Source organism: Typopeltis vanoorti, chromosome 25 (assembly GCF_054136105.1).
Source record: "Typopeltis vanoorti isolate ZY-2024b chromosome 25, IOZ_Tvanoo_1.0, whole genome shotgun sequence".
Classification (NCBI taxonomy): Eukaryota; Metazoa; Arthropoda; class Arachnida; order Uropygi; family Thelyphonidae; genus Typopeltis; species Typopeltis vanoorti.
The window spans coordinates 44,039,169-44,063,676 of record NC_143573.1 but is presented as its reverse complement, the minus strand read 5'-3'; the positions used below and the strand labels follow the sequence as shown (position 1 = coordinate 44,063,676).

The 24,508-nt window shown below is 35.1% G+C and overlaps 1 protein-coding gene across 1 annotated transcript in view; it reads left to right on the top strand.

The window, feature by feature from the left end:
• The first annotated feature begins 2,573 nt into the window (after positions 1 to 2,573).
• The window catches only part of arr (low-density lipoprotein receptor-related protein 6), a 351,307-nt gene continuing 329,372 nt past the window's right edge, over positions 2,574 to 24,508 (top strand). Inside the window, exon 1 of the mRNA XM_090414658.1 lies at positions 2,574 to 2,751. Within this exon, the coding sequence (XP_090270784.1) occupies positions 2,697 to 2,751 (55 nt within the window). The 5' untranslated portion in view covers positions 2,574 to 2,696. The remainder of the gene's footprint in view (positions 2,752 to 24,508) is intronic.

Sequence of the window (24,508 nt, the reverse complement as noted above, 5' to 3'; positions counted from 1 at the left end):
TGTATCCGGTTCTCAAATCTATTAATACTGAATACTTTCTTTGCAAGTTTGTATTGCAGTGTGTAAGTGCTTGTTTTGAAACCGGAGTGTCGTGATTTTTTTAAAAGTAATAGGAATACAGATTTAAATTCTAATATGAATAAGAGACAAGACACTTTGTTTAATTTAGGTATTAAGAAATCTCTTATTGAAGGTGTTTGTGACGGAACAGATAGTGAGTCATCCACCTCAAGCTTAGAAAGATCTCCAGGATGTACAAAAGGAGGGGAAAACTACCAGCACACAGGAGAAAAAGTCTGCATTCACTCGTAAGTACTTATAATATAACTTTTTGGCGATCAGAATAGGATATATCAATGAAAATCAGCACAAATTAATTTGATGATGGTTTAATTAATTATCAATTATTAATTAACAATAATAAATCAGCTAACTTATCAATTAATTATTAATTAATACATTACAAAATAACCAAAGTGTTCCGTGAAAATTTCGGGATTTGTGAGGTGTTCCGTTGTAGAAAAAGTTTCAGAAACCCTGCTATAGACAGTATGGCAAGATTTCTTAAACGCAAAGTGCCACCCCTACCCATGCCCCTGCTCAGGACTCTGATATTTGTGGTCTCTAGTCTTTGATCAAGTGTTTTATTTCTAACCCCGCTCTCAGAACCACAGTTAAAATTGGTTTCAACACTGTCTTGTTCTAATCTATATGGAATAAGAGAAATTTTGACTAATTTCTCTTATTCCATATAAATTTATTCAGTTGACTTCCAACCATACCAGGTTTGTTAATTCTGTTGTCTATTTCAATATTTAATTTACCATCTTCACTAAAATTGTCCTTAAATAGCTGAAACATTTGATTTGTTCTATAGATTCACCATTCATTATACAGTTTATGTTGTCTGCCACAGTTATGTTTTCTTCCTTTCCACATTTCATGCTTTTAATGGCTTTTTCTACTTCAAGTATGGATAGGTATTCCTGATTTCATGCCTGTTGATTATTTTTTACCACAGTGCTGTCACTGATGTTTTCATTTAGCAATTTTTCGAAGTAATTACTCCATACATCAAGGATATCTTTTTCTTCAGTTTTCTTGATATTTATTTTCTATGTAATTGCCAATTTTTTCCCACGACTTTTGTTTAGCTTTTATTTACGTAGTGTTTAGCTTTCTTACATTTGTCTCTGTATTCTCTAAGAGAACAAGTAAACTTGTTTGTCAGGTACATTTGATATGCTTTTTTGTTTTCCTTCACTGCCTCTTTAACTTCCTGTGTCCACCATGGAGTTCTAATTTTTCTATCCTTGCACATAACCTCTCCACATACCTCTCTAGCTGAATCAATCAATGTTTTCTTCAGGATTTGCCAGTGAATCTCCAAGGTTTGATCCCTGTTCTCAAACTCTTTCATTTTTTCTTGAATAATGTTTGTGTATTTTAGTCTACAGTTCACATCTGAGAGGGTGAACTTTTATTCTCTTTAAAACTTTCTTACATGTTCTTCTTTTCAATGTGAAATTCAGTTTTATCCTGCTCAAGACTAAATGGTGATCACTTCCAATTTGAAATTCTCTGTACACTCTAGTGTCCTGCACCAGTGAGAAAACGTCACTATCAACAATAACATAGTCAATGAGACTTTTCTTATTCCTTGCCTTTTTTCCCTATTTGAATTTGTGCACATTTTTATGTTGGAACATTGTGTTAGTAATATCCGGTCCATGTCCTGAGCAGAAATCCAACAGGTATTTGCCATTTTTATTTGCTTTGCTCTTTTCTCCAAATTTTCCAAAAATATTTTCTATGTCTGACAACCATTTCCTACTCTGCTATTTAGATCCTGGCATTCGTGTACAGACATAATAATGTACCTGCAAGTTCTTTTGTATACTCTTGTCTGCAGTTTGCATGCCCAGGCACCTTGCAAATCGCTACTCTTCTCTAGAATGTGCATGTAGACAACTTTGCCCACGTTTGATGGGTCCGAACCGGACGAACCTAAAATCGAAATCGTCGCCTCGTCAACATTTCCATGACAAAGCTCATTACCGTCATTAACACAGTTATATAATATTGTCGCTCTTAACTCATATTCTCACCATTCCTCCTTTTATAATTTAGTTTTAGGTCTCATATTTTAGGTTTGTATTAGGTCTCATACCAGTTATTAGTTTTTCTAGACTCTGTATATAATATATATATATATATATATATATATATATATATATATATATATATATATATATATATATATATATATATATATATATATCGTAATGAATACAATGTGTAGTTCTCTGATAATGCATATAATTGTTAATTGTATACACTCTCTCTCTCTGCCTCGGCGAGTCTTTGAAACTTCAGGAGAGTTAATGTGATAATAATACTAATAACCAAAAACAATTATATGAAAGTTAAAGAACTTTCTAGGAAGAAGAAAATGGCGAAAACGTATAATTATCAAGACCGCCTAACTTATCGCGGATTGTTCTTAAAGAGCGTCCAACAAGTAAAAAAGTAGTTCCACGGTCGCCGTGCTATATACGGTTATCGGTAGTGAATGTGGAGTGCCTTCAAGAATGTTTTGATTTGTGCTTGGTGTTGAAAAAAAGTTTGATATGTTATTACAAGGATGATATATTCCTAAATTGTGATGATGAAGACTACCTACAAAATGATCTAGGATGGATCTAAAGTTTCTCATGGTGGGATGTTTGATTTTAGTTGCTTCCGTCAAAGGTAAGTTCCACCTATTCAAGCTGTTGCTCTGTTTGTCCAGTCGGGATGGAGAAAACGTGTACGTGAAAGAGAGTGAGAAAAAAAAAAATGGTCTGCTTTTGGTGATACACTTTAATCAAACTCGATGCTTGCGCTAGATAAAAAAAAAAGTTTCGTTATTGAACCACTATCAATTCAGAGTCTACTTAATCATAATATACATTTTAATGTTATCATTTGATGCTTGATTTAGTTGCAACATGACCCAATCTCTCTTTGGAAGTTGAGTTGATTTACATTTTCTGATTTCTTTTGATATGCCATTGTATGTTTCACTGTTCACACAATGAACGGGTCCGGTTGGAAAACCATTTTTATGATTTTGTAAGCAGAAATAGGTAAACTCTTAAAGCCCTAGATAGTTAATATCCCCCCCCCCCCTCGCATGTTAAGCCAGGGAATGCTATTTAGATAGGTGGGAATTTACCTTTTTAAAAATTAACAGTCGCTCGTTATCGTTTTAATTTTTAGATCATGTGTAATTAGGCGTTATTTAATAATTAAGACACTTTCGATTTGATCGCCAAGTCATCTTCTTAGGAATAAATGTAAGAATATGCATATACAAGTAGGAAGGTAAACAATTAACTATATAAAAATTCTTCCCATTAAACAAAAACAAGGCTGATAACTGATGTAAGAATTCACACCAAATCTGTTAAGTAAGCTATATAAATAACACATTTATTTATGCAGTGTGATAATTTCTAACTAGTTATTTTCTGTCTAATGTTAGTAATTAGCAGTTTTCCTAAATATTCAAGTTTTAACTCCTCAGTAGTGTAGCCAATTATTTAGTCATGCAAATGATCTGAGTTTTATTTTCTTGTCATTTGGCTTACCAAATACGTGTGTAATATAGTATACTAATATACTACTAATAATAGTATACTAATAAGTATGTAATAAAGATTACACACTTTGTATCACATTGATGGTACTGGTTTACAGGAAATTGATGAGGCTATGGATCTGTGGGGGGTGATGGTGGATAGAAATTTGAAATTCAGAGGACAAATTGCAAGAGTTGTCAAAATAGCTCAGAAGATTACTTGGATGCTGAAGAACACACATCTAAAGATAGGGATGTTATCATTCCTCTTTATAAGGCTATGATTGAGTCACATGGCTGCACAGATTTGGTCACCTGCATTTCTTGGGGATTGGGGGAGGTGGTGGAGAGGATTCAGAGATGAGTGACCAAGCTGGTGATGGGTCTGTGGAATGTTCTCTATGAGGATATATTGAAGATGTGTGGTTTGCAGAGTTTAGCTCAGAGGAGGAGGAGAGGGGGTATGATAGAAACTTAAGTTATTAAACACTATAAGATTGATAACAGAAGAAATATTTCTATAGAGTAGGGGAAAAGCAAGGGATCACACTCGGAAGATGTCTAAGAGGAAGTTGCCTAGTCTGCACACCTTTACTAGTTAGTAAAGGTGTGCAGACTAGGTTCTTTTGTTGGAGAGTGGTGAATGAGTGGGATGGATTGCCAGAGGTAGTTGCGAACACCCCAACAGTGAATTGGTTTAAGGAGATGTATGATAGGTATTGTGTTAATGGATAGAGTGGATCTCCTGTGATGAGTCTTGACTCCATAGAGTGTCCATATAAATAATAATAAACAGGACTAATAGCTTTGGAATAACTATCTGAGATACACTTATGTTCTGATACTGGATCTGACAGATCTGACACAGAAACGATAATTCCATGCTGTTTACTAGAATACATGAACAGCCTGCTATGAATGATAAATGACTTGTTATATATTATTCAGTTTCCAGAATTTCCATCTGCTTAAGCATTTAGTTTTATATAATGTGTAATTTAAGAGTACTCTGGGGAGGGTAGTTTATTAGATACCCAGCCAATAGCATGTTGGATCACTGTGACCCTCACTTCAACACATTTACGAACAACATAAAACTTCTGCTAAACCTCAGTCCCATTAAGCAAAGATGCTCAGTGGACTGTCTGGTGGCCGAAGTGGGGTAAATGGGTCTATTGAGGTAAAAATAATTATCATGTCACTGGCTGTTCCTTGATGACATTTGTCCTATTTCATGACATGTTGTTAGTTGCATGTCAAATAGTCAACACAGATGGGTGTCATTTGCTGGCAAGGATATTCAAATACCTTTTGCGCTGCTGTCACTGTGTGAATGTTCTCCAATCTTCCAGTGTTTTCATCCACCTTAACTATAATTTCCTGTTTCTGTTGGATAGGTGTGGTATCTTCAGTGATCATTTTCTGTTATATCCCATAGATTTTTTAAACAATCTTCATCTCTTTAAAAGGTTTAAAGAGCTACTTTATGAAACCCAGATATTGGGAAGTGGAGGTAACAGGACTTTTTATTTTTTGCAATTACCTGTGAATTTTTTGAACTTGACCTCAGAATGACTGTCACGGTGTGCTTCTATTTGCATAAAACTGAATATCTGGATTTGACTCAGCTAGATACAAAGTACATCTCCATAAAGTAGCTAGCTATATTCTTCATATTTGCAAGAAATGATTGAGCAATAGGAGTAGATGCATACATGTTACCAATGAAGGAGAATTTTTTTTAGGCTCCTTTTGCAGAGATCAGTAAACAGTCTTCTTTTATCTTGTTTATAATTCAGAAATATTGCTTCAATCACCAGAAAATTCAAAAAATCAAATTTCAAAAAATCTTGAAAGATACAAATCTTTAACTAAATCGCTTTTGCAAACCTCATTCCAAATTACATGAAACTATCAAGAGTCTTTGACAGAGAACATAAGTGTATACCATGTCTACGAGCAACAATTCTTATTGCAGACTTAGGAGTCAGATAAACATGTCCCTTTTTACTATTGTCCTGTATGTTATGAGCACAAAAGTCACATTTTCCTTGGAAAACTAATAAGTGACATCACATGAACATGTTTTGCCATTATTTTTGCGGAGTTCTAATGGTTGTACCTTCTTTTAGACTATTACTCATCATATTCAGTTGGTATTTAGCAATAGTCTTTCTGAGAAGAGAGTACTAAAGAAAGATCTGCCTTTCTGGCTTTAACATCATTACATTTACCAGCTTATTTATCATACTGTTTAGGTATTATTAAACTTTCTCTTTTTTTTTGTATTAGTGTTTGCAGTTTTGCTTCCTTTCGTGAATCTAAGCCACATAGCTTTTTTTCATTTTTGGCCCAACATTCCATTTACTTAAGAAAATTTTGTTAGACATGTCTAAATCTTCATTGTGACTTATTAAATGGTCCAAATAATTAAAACTATTCACCTGTTCAATTTTTTGTTGTCTTTCATTAAGTGTCCTTCGAATGCAATAGTTTTTCTTGAGAAACTGATATACTGTTTTGTTATTAAATTTAATTTACATACAATTTTTGTAGTTTATCCTCAATTACTACAGCTATTCTTATTTCTTTCTTTTTTTTTAAAAAAAAAAGAATCAGAGAGTTGCATGGCTCCATTCACTGGGTATTTTACCAGTTTTATATATTTTGGTTATTGATAAGAAATGCCCACTTATATTTTTTTCAGGCACTGTCAGCCATCAGAATTTTATCTTCTGGAGATTTTTCTCTCTTTCAGTTCTTTTAATGTTGATAGAATGCATTAAGTATTCTAGTATGTTATTATTCAGGAGAGTATTATCATCATCAAATTTCTGATATGTATCCTCAGTGGGAGTAGAGCATAATTATGTTAGTACCACATAAAAAATTCACACCATTACTAACTTTCGATCAACAATTATTCTCCTAATTAATCTGTTATCTCTCATGATTCCAACATTATCAGATCTTATATTTCTGTCTTTTAAGACACTTTTTACTTATCAATCCATCTAGATCTTGGTCTTCCTCTGGATCTTTTTCCTGCCAACCTGGCAAAAAAAAAAGAACACTTGTTTTGCTAATCTTTCTTTTACCATTATGTTTAAGTGACCATACTACCAGAGATTAACTCTACTAAACATTCATGAATGCTAACAATGGCAATTCTTTAATAATATCATTTTTAATGTGATACTGCCACTGATGCCATCTGTTCACTCCAATAATCTTTCTCAAAACTCGCATATCAGCGATCTCTAGTCTTTGATCAAGTGTTTTATTTCTAACCCAACTCTCAGATCTATAAGTTGAAATTGGTTTGACCACTCTCTTGTATACATCTAATTTAGTGTTTTGACTAAATTCTTTGTTACTCCATATAAATTTATTCAGCTGACTTTCTACCATACCAGCTTTATTAATTCTGTTGTCTATTTCCATATTTAATTTACCATCTTCACTAAAAATTGTGCCTAAATAGTTGAAACATTTGACTTGTTCTATAGGTTCACCATTCATGATACAGTTTGTTTTCTGCCTATTTTCATTGTCTTTGTCTTGTTATTGCTGATTTTCATACTAAATTTATTACAGTATTCAGTTTAGTTAGGGAATCTTCTAGACTTGTACTGAATTTATTCAGAAGTGTAACAACATCTACATAAAATAAACAGCTAAGATTAACATTGCCAATCTTGATATGAAATTTAATACCACTTTCATTTGAAATGTGATCCATATAGATGATGAATGACAGTGGAGATAATGTTCACCCTTGTCGCACACCTGATTTTACCTCAAACCATCTTCCTGTACCTCTTTCAATTCTAACTGCTGACTTACAGCTTAAATATAGACTATGTATTGTTTGATGTAATGTCCCATTTACACCATATAACTGTAGTGTTTTGAAGAGCTTTCCTCTTGGCATCTTGTCATATGCCTTTTCTACAACAAAACTTAAATACAAATCCTTGTTATATTCCCAAGATTCCTCAACTATTTGTGTTAAAGTGAAAATCTGATCCTGGCAACCTCTATTTGGTCTGAATACAGCTTGTTCTTACCAAGCTTCCTTTCCACAATTTTTCTTAGCCATTTCTCAAGTATCTTGCATAAATCTTATCAGAAACACTCAATAGAGAAATACCTCTGTTATTCATGCATTCAGTTTTACATTCCTTTTTATAGATGGGGTAATATGAGAGCTCTGCTCCAATCATCCAGAATTCGACCCTCTCATCAGGCCTGAATTATGCAATGCAGCCACTGTAAAACGTTTATACCTCCATATTTGAGTATTTCTTTTATGTATTTTATCTATTGCAGCCAGTAAATGATTAAGGGGTAGGCTGACAGCGCACCTGCCCAGGGGCACCAAAACTAAGGCTGGCACTCTTTCCAAAAATAATGAAAATAATGTTTCTCAAATTTCAAATTCAAAAATGACAGTTCACTTCCGGAAAACATCAATTTGCCGTAAGAAACTTTACAATTTTAAAAGCAAGCAATTTGCAGAATATAGTTTCAGATACGTGGGTCGGTCGCATTGACAATTCCTATAACAGTAGCAACAGCTGAAAGAAGTCTTAGCAAATTAAAACTTATCAAAACATATTTGCAATCGACATAAGGGAGTGAAATATTAAATTCTTTAGCCTTGTTATCTATTAAAAATGCTGTTGCTCAGAAAATAGACATTAGTGAAAGAATAAAAGCTTTTGCAGATTTAAAATCAAGAAAAAAATATATCTAAATTAGAATTGATTAAATTAAAATTACAGTGTAAAATCGATAATTTTTGTTTGTAATCAATTTTGTCTTTTTTGTGTAGTATATCTGAGTGAATAAAACTGATAAGTAGAAATAATTTCATTATTAATAATTTCATGAAGTTATGAAATTATTAATAATTTGAAAAAATACTTAAGTACTTTCTAATTGTAAGTATAAGTATTTAAAAAAAAAACTTAGGGGCATCAACACAGAGTCTGCCCAGGGAGTGAAATTATTTTGATCCAGTACTGATTCCAACTGCCCTTCTACATTTTAGGTTTTTGATTACTTTTTCTACTTCAATTATGGATACGTACTCCTGACTGCATTCTTGTTGGGAGTTTTCTACCATCATGTGAGAGTATTATCATTTACATTTCTACATAAACTTAAATGATACTTGTGATTATTATCATTCATTCTAGTAATAAAATAATTGATCATTCGTTCACTTATTTCTCCAGTATCTGTTGTTTCTTTTTGTAAGAACTTGATTGCTTTGGGTTGTTGTTATGACTTTCTTTTTTTAATTTACTAATATAATTATTCCAGGATAATCCCAAGAAAAGCAGGTCATTTTTGGCAGTGAAATTTTTATGCTGGTTCAGGATACAAGAGTGTATAGAGGATTTGCAATTGGGAGTGTCTATTATTTAGTTTTAAAAAGTGAATATCACATTGAAAAGAAAAGCACGTAAGAGAGTTTTAAAAAGAATTAAAGTTTTACAGGTAAACTGTAGACTCAGCAGTATAAATATAATTCGAGAAAAAAATGAAACATTTTAAAAACAAGAGACAAACCTTGGAATCTCAGTGGGAAAACTCTGATGGCATATGGTTAATTTGTCTGCAAGGAAAGAAAATTAAGAACTCTGTTGTGGACACAAGAAGTTCAAGAAAAGTCCTGGAAAATCAAAAAGGACAACTTATTAGCTAGGAACCAAAAGTTCCTAGCTAATAAGTTGACAGATGCTCTAAAAGAATACAGAGAAATATGTAAGGGAGCTAAGCTATGTGTAGCTAATAAAAGTAGCTAAACAAAGTCATGAGAAAACTTAAGATTATATAAGAGAAATATCATGAAGGTGGCAATATGTTTTGGAGGCTATTGAAAAAACTTAGAAATTGATAAAAGAGCAGTAAAAGGAATCAAAGATGATAAAGGTGATATAAAAAGTGAAGATAAGGATATCCTAGATGTCTCAAGAAATTACTTTTCAAGATTAAATGAAACAAGCAGTGACAGAACAGTAGTTGAACATTTTCAGGAATGCAAACAGGAATACATATCAATACTTGAGGTAGAAAAAAGCTATCGAAAACTTGAAATGTGGAAAGACAGCTGGAGTAGATAATGTTCAACCAGAAATGCTCAAATAAAGAGATATAAAAGTTTTGCAGTGGTTGTTGCATTGTATAATTCAGAAGGCCTGGTCAGCAGGTCAAATTCCAGATGATTGGAGTAGAGCTCTCATAGTTCCCATCTATCAAAAAAAAAGGGGGGGGGATAAAGCTGAATGTGAGAATTATAGAGGAATTTCCTTACTGTGTGTTCCTAGTAAATTTAAGAAAGCATACTTGAGAAGAGGCTAAGAAAAAGTGTGAAACAAAAACTTGGAGAAGAACAAGCTGGGTTCAGGTCAAATAGAGGTTGTCAAGATCAGATTTTCACTTTACAACAAATAGTTTGGAAATCGTGGGAATATAAGGAGGGTGTGTAGTTGAGGTTTGCAGACCCAGAAAAGACATACAACTAGGTACCCAGAGAAAAGCTTTTCAAAACACTACAGTTATATGGGAGAAATGCAATATTATACAGAACAATTAATAGTCTGTATTTAACTTGTAAGTCAGCAGTTAGAATTGAAGGAAATACAAGAAAATAGTGTTATGTAAAATCAGGCAACAAGGATGCATATTATCTATATAGATCACATTATGCTGATCTTAATAGGTGGCAGGTCCTGGTGGTGGAGGTCAGCCTCAGTTTCATCTGTAATTGTATCCTCCGTGACACCCTGCAGTACTACCTTCAGATTTTTCTCTGAACTAAGAGAAAAGGTGTGGTATTGAATATTGCTAGAGCCTAACACTTTGGTCAGTTTCCTGTAATCAGTCACAGTAGCCGGCTGAATTTTTATACCATCATCAGTGTTCTTGGCTGAGAGATACTGTATCTGTGAGTTTATCATGGTGGACCTTAATTGTGTCCATCTTTTCTTTTCCCGTAGGACTATCGGTGGAACCCTCTCTTTCGTGGCGGTCGAGGGATTGGAAGTGGGAGTATCCTCTTCCATACCAAAATCTATGGGAGATTCTGTGTCAGGGGTTTTGCGCACACGAACTTCTTCAAGTCTGGGGGAGACTGCAACTGAGTAATGAGCTCCTCACTTGTATCGTCTGAATTATCTTCTGTGACTGCAGAGGGTGGGAATGAGTCAAAAAGCTTAACTTTTCCCGGCCAACTATCACTCAGAAGTTTTCCTAATCTGAGGAATTCAATTCATTATATACCTCCTCGAAAATGGTCTCGTTCAGAGGTTTTGCCATAGCAAATTCCATAGACATAATCTGGTGTTTTCCAGCAGTACGATATATAGTTTAGTATGCCCTGTGATTAGGCTTAGAAGATGGTTTCCGACGGAACTAAAAATTGAAATTAGAGTATTTACTCACCTGTAACTTACGAAAACTTTTCGTAATCAGAAAGCTTGATCAATACATGTGAACATAATACTCGACACGAAAGCATAAATTGCTAAAAAACATATCAATCAAATTCGCAATTCGCCATCATACATGAAACACTAACACATGAGCCGCCATCTTGTTCCCTATTCTGCAGAAGTCGTATTTTCATATATGTGTTGCCAAAAGGTGTCATAACTTAATATTAAAATACTCTGGATTAGAGATAGTTGTTGGAATTTTTTTCACTTGGTTATACTATAGATTAAAGATACTAAGTTACTTGGTTTAATCTTTATCCAAGTGTAAGCAAACAAGTTTGCACCTGAAAATAGTTCTGGTGCAAAAATAGTTTAGCCTGCAAAATTTTAAAGGATTAAACCAAGTATATGATTTCTTGGTATCTTTAATTTATAGTATAAACAAGTGGAAAAACTTCCAACAACTATCTCTGATCAAGTATTTTAATAATAAGGTATGGCATCTTTTGGCAACTCATATATGAAAATATGACTTCTGCATTACTTCAACCTTGGTATCACCTCTGGGTCTCGCTCCCACTGATGAGACCTCAATAAAGGTCAAAACCAATCTGGGTAGTGACCCTTCCCATAATGCATAGCATTATACATTTCTCAAGGAGATGTGCTTTGCATTATGGGATACTAAGGCAAGTGATGTGAAGTCATAAGTTTCTATATATGAGTTGCCCCAGTTCTGTGAAGAGTTCAGGTGCAAACTTGTTTGCTTACACTTGGATAAAGGATTAAACTACGTATATGTATATAATTTCTTGGTATCTTTAATTTATAGTATAACCAAGTGGGAAAACTTCGAAGAAGTAGTGAGTGATATGTTGTTCCAATGCATTCTGCTGCAGTAGTATATGGTGCATGTCAGATGCATGATTTAAACCAAACTGATTGTGTCTGCCCTACTTGTGAAACAGTACTAAACTGTTTTTGAAATCTTCACATCATTTAACTGAAGGTTGGTTATTCATGACTCTGCTGTAATTCTCTCTTGAATAAGAAAAGCAATACCTTGTCATTATTTAATGCTGTTTTATGTGATCAGACATTCTATATTGTCTCATGGTTTGCAACCAATGATCTTACTAACAAAGACAGATTTTAAGTCAAACTAAATTTACAAAATTTATTACAGTCTACTGTCATTGCTTAACTTATCATATTGTTTCAAATTCATTCTTTGTCTCTCTCCTCATGACATCTTCTTTATTTGGCACATTCTTTGTGACAAATCTATTTCTTGCAGACTTTACCTTTTATATAACAGTTATAGAATATTCCTTATTTGGGTTACTTTGTGAATAATCTTCTCAATATTTGCATGAATTCTACCAATTTATGTCTCCAAATCATATTTCAATAAATTTGATTCAGAGACATAAATTTATACGAAAAAAAAAAAAAAAAAGACAGCCAGCTACTTCTCCAGGCTACTGATTTTCTGAATATGTTTCGCAGTTGGTCACTAGAGTCACAGTAGCTTTGTTCTTGTTCCTCATAATAGTTGTTTAAAAAAATAAACACTGCATATATAATTCTTTTAAAAAGACAACTCCCTCCAGCAATTGTTAAGATTACTAACTTGTATCTAGTCAGCTACTTGACACTGGTGATAGGTAAATGAAATAATGCATTGGTAAAATCATTGCATCGAGTAATAGCCAGTAAATTCTTTAGCCCATTCATGTTCATTTTAAGAATTAGAAAATGAATGTGTTATTTTCAAACTACAGCTCTATCCATAAACTTAATTCCAAATGCAGTGAGATGAAAATGGTCTATTCACAGCAGCATTGAGATGAAAACTCAACCATCGTGTCAGCACACTCGTGTGATTGAGTGCTGTAGTTATTGTAACCTGTCAGTGTTAAAATGAAGTTTCATTAAATACATGCATTCCCCCCCCCTCTTCCCCCCTCTCTCTCTCTGTGAGAGAGAGAGAGAGAGAACATTCTGAGGAAGCCAAGCCTTGATTTGAGCTGTACAGCCATAAGAGAAAGTTAATACATGCTGTGTTAGAAGAACTCATCTTAGAAATGGAATTTAATGAAATAACCACATTAATAAATGCAATTTCATTTGTTAATATTTTCAGATGATTAATAGTAGCTGATTTTTAACACCTAATGACTTATCTTGTTTGTTGAGTGCTTAGTTATGCTATGAAAACCATGTTTTCAGTGTTTTAGTGCAGGATTTTTGACTTATCTAACTCAGAAATCCGTCTACTATATTTCCAGATACAATGTGTAATAGGTTTCAAAGGTTCTTTTTTTGCTCACAAATGCAGCTAGAGCCACTATAGCTCAGCTAACATTGTTAAAAAGACCCAAGTTTGAATTTCATCTGGGATGCAAAGAACTTTTATAAGGGCTTTTCAACTGAAGTCCAGTTGACTGGTTTTGTACAGAGGTGAAAGTTTTTTTTCTCTCTCTCAGAAACTCAGCTTTTTCATCCCACAAATGAAAACCAGCCACAAGAACACTCACAGTTAAACAAACGATACTCTGGCTTCATAGGCCTTAGTCATTTCGGCTGCAATTCAAGAACAACAAACATTGTGTGTGTGTGTGTGTGTGTGTGTGTGAGAGAGAGAGAGAGCCACTCTACCCACTGATTATACCTCTCCCATGTCTCTAAAGCAGGCGTGGCCAACATATGATGAGTGGTAGCATCACGGACCTGGACCGCACACTTTTAAACAGAACTCAAATAAAAATAAACTCTGCATTTTTTCAAGGCAATAGTTATGTGTATTGAATTACTATAATATTTGTTAAATTATTTTACTACTGGGAGAACAATATAAAATACTTGATTGATTTAAATATAAGTTGTTAAATGAAATTTAATTACATATTTCTGGTTTTTCTACATGTAACACAACTTAATGAGAATACTGTGGGGTTTCATGTGTGGCAAGAAGTTCATCAAAGTCGATTTTCAATGATGATGACGATATTTGTAACAAATCCTGAAGGTGGTCATCAGTCACTCGCGTCTTTGTGACGATTTAACCGTCCTCATAGTTGAGAAAGTGCATTCACATATGTATGTGCTTCCAAACATAGATGCAATTCTCAAACTGAAATCACCAACTTCAATTGAATAGTGTCATGCTGCTCTGAAATGTCGCATTTCGTTGGGTTGTTAAATAATGTCAGTTGTGGCCGCATGTCACTGAAGACAGAAAATCACTTACTGAATTGCTCCAAAAGTTGGTCTAACATTGGCACTGAAAACTTGAAGTCAAGGTCATGGCTCTCCTCCATCAACTCCCTGCAGGAAGGAAAATGTACCAAGTTTCCTCTGACTAGGGTGAATTTAAAAACCTTCAGTTGACTTATGAACCCATCTAGGTGTCCAACTAAATCTGAGATTGTTAGGTTACGTCCTTATAACTTCACGTTGAGTTCATTCATGTGGTGTGTGATGTCTGTTAGAAAGGTGAGTAAGCTGTTAAAATGAGGATCACATAGTTTTGTGTTAGTTCTTTGTTTATCTTCTCGTGTTCCTCTAAAAACTGTTTTATTTCCTTTCTCAAAGCAAAAAACTGTTTCAAACAGTTCTCTCTGCTTAGCCAATGTACTTCTGTGTACAACACTAAATCATCATATTCTGCCTCCAGTCCTGTTAGAAAAGAAAGAAACTTGCAGTGTGTCAAGGCCCGATTTCCACCCTTAATTAGATTCACACACTTAATTACAGTTTTCATAATATCCTCTATCTCCAGAATTTTACCACACAGAGCCTCCTGATGTATAATGCAGTGCAATACAGGGCAATTGATTCCAGTCTTCCTTAGTAAGCCAACTAAGCCTGTTTGAGTGCCATGCATTGATTTGGTGCCATCTGTCACAATAGCTGTGAGATTGTTGATGTCACCAGTACCATTTACAACCTTCATAATTGCATCATAAATGTCTTGACCTTTGGCTGTGTTATGCAGTGACTCTAATGCTAGTAGCTCTTTATTAATAACAAAGTCTTTGGAAACAGTTCAAATGACAATTAGAAGCTGAGCTGTATCTGTTATGTCAGTTGATTCATCCTGAGCAAATGAGAAGTAAGCTGAATCTGTAATAACACTTTTTAATTTATTTAATATGCGAGAACCTATTTCCTTGATTCTTTTTGTTGCAGTTTGTTTTGATTGTGGGATGCTTTCAAACTCACTGGCAATTTTATCTTCCCCAAATGCATGTGCCATTTTCACAGAACAGTGTTTTACAAATTCACCATCAAATAATGATTTTTTTGCTTTTGCTATCTTTGTGCTTACAACAAGCGATGCCAAGAATGAGGTTTTTTGTATTGATGTTGGTTTAGTAAAAATAGATTTCTGAGCACTAACCTTTCTCTTCAAATTACGTACAATTTTAGTACGTACTTGTCCAACGTATTTTTGGTATTTAGCGGCATGGTGCCGTATGTAGTGGCATTTGAGGTTATATTCCTTTTGCACAGACAATACTTGCAAATACACAAGGCACTATGGTTTGTTGTCGTTATTGTTTATAAACAGAAATTTATTTTCCCATTTCTCCTGAAATGACCTGTTTTCTTCACAGATCTTACGTTTGTTACTCAAAGTACACAAAGGCTTAAGTAACTAACCAGGAGACACAAACTACAACAATAATACAGTCTCTGAAACTGAACACTGTAACCAGAGCAGAACAAGTGACTTTCAATGATGCGTTACTCTAGATTGTTGTCGTTATTGTTTATAAACAGAAATTCATTTTCCCATTTCTCCTGAAATGACCTGTTTTTTTCACAGATCTTACGTTGTTTACTCACAGTACACAAAGGCTTAAGTAACTGACCAGGGGACACAAACTGCAACAATAATACTGAGTCTCTGAAACTGAACACTGTAACCAGAGCAGAGCAAGTGACTTTCAATGATGCATTACTCTGGATTGCATAGAAATTTACCACTCCCACTACTACAACTCGCACAGAGAATCAGTAGATGTTATAAATTGAGTAATCTTTTTAAAGCAATTTTGATTCCATGTTGAGAATATAAATTGTTTCTGTCATCAGAAATAATGAATATAACTAGTATATATCAATCAGAAAATCTGCAATCAAAACTAATAGCTAAATTGATGTTACATATAATTTAATATAGTTTTTATCCTGCCATGGGCTGCACAAAATCACATTAAGGGCCACATGCGGGCCTGCTGTTGCCCACCTATGCTCTAAAGCACCATGGACAGCTAGAAAATGAAATATTCTATGTAAATGAAATGTGAATTAAATGATTAAATAAAATGCATTAGTATAAATGATACTGTGCGAGTGTATAAGTGTATATGGACTTGTGCATATGCTTCACACCACCATCACTGTGAAATGGCACTTGCTTATAAATTCCAACTAAGATTTCATATAAGCAAAAGAAGCGAAGAATCGTTCAAAAACAAGAAATCACCATTAAGTACAGATGTAAGTAAATAAGCCAATGTGCACACATGCAGTTTCATCTCTGGCTTCCCAGTGAATTAGTTGGATAATCATGGGGATTTGAAGTATGCTATCATAATTTTGTTTGGACTGAAGGAGGAGCCAGACCATCCTTTAATGGAAAATTGATGGTGTATCTGTAATCAGTGTACTTGGTTTTATCAGTGCAATAATTGCTCTACAACACCATTTGTAGGAAAACAGTTCTGCTAAAATTAAATATTTTACTTTCTGTAATTAAACATGCCAGCTATATTACAACTCTTGCAAAACTTAAATTGATAGTTAAGGAACTCGAGAGGTTTTTCAGAGAAAAGAATTCAAAACAGACTGATTAGCCACAGTATGAAACCCTATGCCAAACAGTGACTTGTTAAGAAATTTTATGTATGTGCATAATCGTCTTACATTTTGCCATGTAGCATTATGTTAATTTCCATGTCATTAAGGATGTAGAAGTTACGATTTTTTTCCTTGCCACTTCCACCTTTAGTTTATCTTTGATGCGGACAAGTAGGGTTTTCTTCCTTATGGAAGAAGTTTAGGTATTTAATTTCATGAGTCACACAACTGACAGTACACATGAGTATATATAAGTTAAGAACATGGCCTCATATTTGCATACTCTGGTACTGCATTCAACCTGCTGATTTCCAGAAAGTTAGGAATAAAAAAACTTGCTACTTCCACCTTTAGTTTATCTTTGATGCGGACAAGTAGGGTTTTCTTCCTTATGGAAGAAGTTTAGGTATTTAATTTCATGAGTCACACAACTGACAGTACACATGAGTATATATAAGTTAAGAACATGGCCTCATATTTGCATACTCTGGTACTGCATTCAACCTGCTGATTTCCAGAAAGTTAGGAATAAAAAAAAAAAAAAAATGTTACCTACATCTTCGAGGAATGCAAAAGTGTTAGGTCTATTTATTTTATTATAAATAAATAAACTTAATGCCATGAATTGAGTTGGATGTTATTAAGAAATTTTGTATTAATAAATGGAAGATTTGTTTGACATTGAAATTATCATAAGAATACTTTAGTGTTTGACAAAGTATTCTATGGTATCCGATTTTTATGGCAGTGGAGTATTTTACTTCAGGTATATCTTATAAAATACTTCATTCTCATTTTAATATACAAGGAGTAGGTGCAAAGAGGGTGATAAGACTAAGACTTCAAATTACATGCTAGCATATATATCTACAGTTGCAGGTTTCATCCCTTCAAACTGTATATATGTACAGTTTGAAGGGATGAAAATGTGCTAGAGAGATTAGTAAGGACTAGGATTTGAAAGGTTTTTCTATGGAGTCATTTATGAGTTTGTTAAGGTAAGTTCATATTTTGACAATCTTAGCATCTGACAAGTTGGTATTTAAATTATAACAGATGGGATTAGAAAATACATAATCAAGTTAGGTAGGAGATTTGTTGTCTGATTGGTATTAGTAAATTTTGTCTGAAGGAGCATTATCTCAGAATAAAGAAGTTATTAATGGTGGGTGTCTTTATGGTTGTGGAAGAAATAAGTGATTTAAAGACAACAGCAAGGAAGGACGTCAAATTTAGGGGCTACATTACTAGAATTATGAAGCCAGCATGACAGATTATGGTAATGATAAAAAATGACATTGACATGTAAAAGTGAAGAGGTTAGAGTTTCACTGTGCAGGTGTAATACCCAGTTTTTGAAGGGATGAAGATATTTTGGAAATGGTTCAGAGAAGCATGACTAATGTGCTGTGTCATTTCTGAAATGTTGGATATAAAGATCAAAACGTGCGCACGTGCATGCACACACAAACATTAATAAAGATAAAAATACCACCAGTAGAGTTTGAAGCGAAAGGGATGATATGATTGAGACATTAATTGGTGAAAGGTTTGTACCAGATTAATGTAGACAAGGCCATAACTTGAAGTAGCATAAGGAAGGTTTGAGGAGCAGATATTTGGCAAGAAGAGTTGATGAGTGGGATACATTGTTTGAGGGAGTGTGTGTGTGATTGTATAAAGAGTGAGAGAAAGAGTTAAAGATATGGTTTTGCGAGCACTGTGTGCAGTGTTGAAGACATCCTAGGATAAGGTATGATAAAGTACCTCACTATTATAACTAAGATGAAAAGCCAAATGGCTATTTTTTCTGGTGAAGTTAATTAAATTAAGGGGATAAAAATCCCTTATTATTTTACAGCCAGTATGCGAAACTCTAAGATCGAAAACTCCGATCTAAGAGTTTCATGCCGAAGAACTATTGGCAAATCCAAGCGTAAGTGACCACCTGGTAGTACAACGCCCAGGCAACTCGAAGCAAAGGTGGAGCAAGATCCCTCACTCTCCTTGATATTTTCTCATAATGTAAAAACGCACAGCTCCTAGGAGATGTGATACTGCTTTACATTATGAGGAGAGGTCACTACCCAGACCGGTTTCAACCTTTTTTGAGGTCTCATCAGTGAGTAGCTAGACCTGGATGATATCAAAGTTCAAGTGAAAAGAACTTGCATACCTTCACTATACAAATGCCAGAATGGTGTGCCCTTATATTATATTATAACTAAGATGAAAAGCCAAACGGCTATTTTTTCTGGCGAAGTTAATTAAATTAAGGGGATAAAAATCTCTTATTATTTTCGATATTAGAGTTTCCCATACTGGCTGTAAAATAATAAGGGATTTTTATCCCCTTAATTTAAAGAACCTCACTGTCAAATTATTACATGAAGGGACAAGAATAGAATCCAGGCAGTTAAAACGATACTGCAAAGAACAGTGAATCAGAAAAATCAAAAAGTATAGGATCTAAAAATGATTAAAAATATTGCGTTGCTCTGAATTACACTGAAGAAACTAAGATCTGAGGCCAGTGTTATGTTTGTAAATTGCTTGTATTCAGGCTGGTTTGCCTGTTCTGCAGGTTCACGCACTTGAGTTTCCAGGAGGGAAATCCTGCTACCTCTGTATGAGACTGGCTAATTTACCTTCAGTTGAAAAAAAGCAACCTTTATGAACGTTCTTTATGTCCTAGACAGAATTCCAACCTAGGTCTTTCTACCCGAAACAGTGTTGTTGTTGGTGACTGAGCTACATCAGCTCTGATTAAAAAGGAGAGGTAAAAATGGAGAATTCTAAAAATGTTGAAAAAGATGGAAAGGTCAGATTAAGGAACATGTAGAGAAAGTGCCAAAGTGTATGTGTTGCTAGGATGGATTTTGTTACTATTTAATGATAATTTTACATGTTACCCATCTTTGGGCAAATGTAATGGAAAAGCTTGGAGAAACTCAAGTATTTGCTCTTAATAAGTGAATGTGTATTTGATCCTTATTCCGCAAATAAGGATCAACAAATCGTTGATCCTTATTCGGGGAATAAGTTGCAGAATAGAGTGGATAAAAATCAGCATGAGACTACTGAAATCAGTGACATGCATATCAGTTCTAAAGCTGGTACAAGAACTAAAGGGAATCTGCAATTTTTGTGTACTAATGCAAGAAACATTCGAAATAAGAGGGAAGAATTTTTGGCATTAATCAGTGCAATCTTACCAAAAGTTGTAGGAATTAGTGAAACTTGGCTGTCAGTAGACGATGTGGTTACTGGAATTGAATGTGATGGGTACAGTATTTTCAGGGAGGATAGAGAAGATAGAATGGGGGAGGAGTACTGTTGATTGATGATAGCTGATGAGTTGCAGCCAAAGAAAGTAGTATATCAAGAAGATAGACAAGTGAATGATAGTTCATTTGAGGTGGTCTGGTGTGAAACAGTGACCAACGCAACCAAATATACAGTTGGTTGCTGCTATAGGCCAGGGGATACAGGGGATGATATTGAATTCATGCAACAGCAAATTAATGCAAGAGTGCAGGCTTTGTGACTATTATGGGGGATTTTAATTATGGTGATATCAATTGGAAGGAGGAAATATCATGTGGCAAAAAGGAAATGTAATTCATACACCTAAGAGATAATTACTTGAAACAGCACATAACTGAATGGACTCATGGTGTGTGTGTGTGTTGGACCTGGTCATTGGTTCAGAGGGATATATGCATAAGTGAGGTGTCCTTGTTACCTCCAATTTGGTGAGCGCGATTATGTGGTATTGACTTGGGAGGTTGCAAAATTTGTGGATTATTCTCTTAAACAAACAAGCTTCGGAATGAGCTTACAGCCATCCCATGGTAGAACATATTGCAGGGGAAAGATGTTAGCAGTGCATGGGATAAAATCAGCAGGTATCTGAGGAAGGCAATATCAGAATCTATTTCCATGGTCAGGAAGACAAAAAAGGTAGGTGTTAGATGGATGAATGGTAGTAGTAATATCATGCTTGATCTGCAAAAAAAGAAAATCTTATGGAGAATTTACAAGGAGAAAGGCAATCAGTATAAGGCTCAAGTTAGGAAGGTTACCAGCATAATAAGAAAAGCTAAATCAGATTATGAGAAGACCTTAGCCAGTGAGATCAAGGGTAATCCCAAAAGTTCTTCTTCTATGTGGCAAGTAAAAGGAAGAATGACTCTTAGTGGGTGCTGATGGTATTGAGGTGAGCAATTCGGATGTAATAGTAGAGTTACTGAGTGATTACTTTTCAAAAGTCTATCACCCAAGTGAGGATATCTCTGTACCTGTAGCAATAACTAATGTGAGAGTTGAAGTTAATAAATCAGAGTTACTTAGTATATTGCAGAATTTAAATGCAAACACTGCTGTAGATGGAATATCAACTCGGGTGTTGCATGAATGTGCAAAGGAATTGTCGACGCCTCTTACTTGGTTATTTAACTTACGTTTGAACTTTGGTATGGTCCCTAGGGAGTGGAAGGAAGGCAAAGTAGTTCCTTTGCATAAAAATGGCTCTAAGACTGTGGTAGTTAATTACAGACCATTCACCATCTTGGGTGTGGTGGTAAAAGTATTGGAAAAGATAGTTAAAGACAGAATTCAAGAATGGATGGATCGGAATGTGATACTCTATAGGGTCCAATGCGATTTTGTTAAAGGTCAATCCTGCCTTAGCAATTTATTAACTTTTTTATAGTAGAATGACATCTGAGTTGGACAAACGAAATGGCTACACAGTGATACTTCTGGATTTTTCTAAGTCTTTTGACATGGATACCCCATGGAATACTGTTGTGCAAATTGGAGCAGATGGGGATGGATACTAAACTGGTGATATGGATAAGAGAATGGCTCCAGGAGAAATACCAGAAAGTGGTGTATGGAGGAGCAGAGTCCAGGATGAGGCAGATGACCAGTGGTGTGCCTCAGAGGCTCTGTGCTTGGGCCATTATTGTTTAATTTGTACATAAATGATATAGGAAATGGCTTGAAGGGAGATATGCAGTTATTTGCTGATGATGCAAAGTTGGGTAGTGCAATAAAAAATCAAACTGATGTTGAGAGTTTGCAGGATGGTTTAAATAAGCTGGCAAAATGGTCAAAAGGTAATGGATGTCAGTTCAATGTTGAAAAGTGTAAAGTTATCCATTTTGGGATTAAAAGATTACCAGCTGTGTACTACATTGATGGAACGGTACTCCAAGAGATTGATGAGACTTGGGGGGGGGTGGATAGGGAGATGAAGTTCAGAGGACACTCTGCTAAGGTGTCCAAGATTGCACACAGGATTACTTGGTTATTGAAGAACACACTAACATCCAGAGATAAAGAGGTGATTATTCCCCTTTATAAGGCATTAATACTTCCACATTTGGATTACTGTGCTCAAGTGTGGTCACCTGGATTCCTTGGAGATGAGGAGGTTGTGGAGAGGGTTCAGAGGAGAGTGACTAAGTTGGTGAGTGATGTAAAAAATGTTCCCTACATTGATAGATTGAGAGCTTGTGGATTGCGGAGGTTGGTTGATAAGCAGAGAATGTGATAGAAACATTTAAACTACTAAAAGGTTTTTATAAGATTGAAGCAGGGGAAATATTTCAGCTGTGTTGATAGTGATGGAAGACCAAGAGGTCATCCCTGGAAATTAAGGAAAAGTGTGGTTTAACAAAGGTGTGGGAACAAGGTTTTTTTCCTGGAGGGTGGTGAATGAGTGGAATGCATTGTCTGACTCAGTTGTGAGTTTTTCATCTGTAAATGAATTCAAGAAGAGATATGATAGATATTGTTTTGATAGTTTGGGTCTCCCGCGATGAGTCAACTTACTCCATGGAGATACCCATAATAATAATAATTCAGAATTCTTTTAAATATTCTGTTATCTGCCTTTTGTAACACTAGTTACTAACTCTTTTTCTAGTTACAGATTATATGTGACAATGGATAAATCTTGATGTGCAAACTTTGCAACTGATGTTAGAATATAATGGGTCTTCATTCTTGGCTATCATATTTCCTTTTGTATATCGGTGATTTTCACTGCAGTACATTGCACTTCTCATTTTCAGGTGTTTTCAGAATTTATAAGCATCTTTTAATTGTTTTTCCATCCATTCACAGTTATTGCAGGATTCTGGTCAGATGGATTTTTACTCATATTTGGTGTTTGGAATCCTTCCAAAAATGTTGTCGTTACGACAGTGCACATTGTTTCCTTCCTTTTTCCCTCTTTTATCTTGCGATGTTGAGGGTTTTCTATTCATTTCATTTAACCGCAACCGTTCACAAGGATAAGGTGGTTAGCCCTATACCTCCCAGTATATCCTATGTCTGTAGAAGTGTTGAGTTCTCAAGGCCGGTTTGCCTGCTTGCAGGATGCAAAACCCCAGAACAACTGGGGAAAAAAACCCTGCAGTCCACACCCAAGACTGGCTAACTTGGCTATATCTGAAAAAGATCCTAAGCTGCTCACGTCAGCGAAGAGAATCGAACCCAGGACATTCCTTTCCTAGGCATATGGTTGCAAAGCATGTAGACACTTGGCTAACCGCACAGACTAATGTTTAGAATATATATATAAACCAAACGTGTATACTCCATATGTTTAGAACACATAAGCCAGATATTCTTTAACCCTTTATTTGGCAGTGTTGCTCTCAGGTAACATGACTTTACAATTGTTCTATTCTCATGCTAATAAAGATTTTCACCCAGTTGTTGTCATTATTGCTTCCAGGCAACATTTGTCTTCATGGATGCACTTTTTTTAAAATCAAATTTGAATCATAGCCACCATAGCACAATTGGAAGAATAGCGGAACATCGCGCCCTTTGATTGGGAAAGACCTGGGTTCGATTTGGCGTGATGAGAGAAATCCTTATATGGGGTTTTTCAGTTGAAGGTGAGTTAGCCGATTTTTTTTCTCCTGCGTTTTTTCATCTTGGGTTTTTCATCCTGCGTACAGACAAATCGGCCTTCAGAACATACCAATTTACAGACAAAATAATACTGTTGTTGGTGATGATGGGCAATAGATGGCGTTAATTGTAGTAGTGTTATAGTTGGAGAATTAAGTAGAAATGGAGAGGATGAGATGTATTTAGCGAAGTAGAGTGGTGTGTCCTCCCATGATGAGTCCTTGGACTCCCTGGAGGTGTCGCACAATAATAATAAAGTTTATGTCAACAAATGGTGCCAGTTGGGTGGGAACCCTAATTGGCATGAGAATAGAACAACTATAAAGTCATGTTGCCTGAGGCAGCAATGCCAAATAAAGGGTTAAACATATGGAGCAGAGTCAATTGCTTTTCAACATTACAGTCCATTATCATATTGCAGGTGTTGTCATAATAACATACTTTGAGGAAAGTGATGTAGAAAAATTTTGACTGGCCTGTGCAGAGTTGTGATTGCACCTCAGTAAGATACCTTTGGTACAAACTGGAAAACATTGGGTGCAGGCTAGGCTAGTGCATCCAGCAATAGTGTATGGACCAGAGATCAAATTGAAAGAAGAATGGTCCAGAATACCTGGCTCATCATGACAAACTG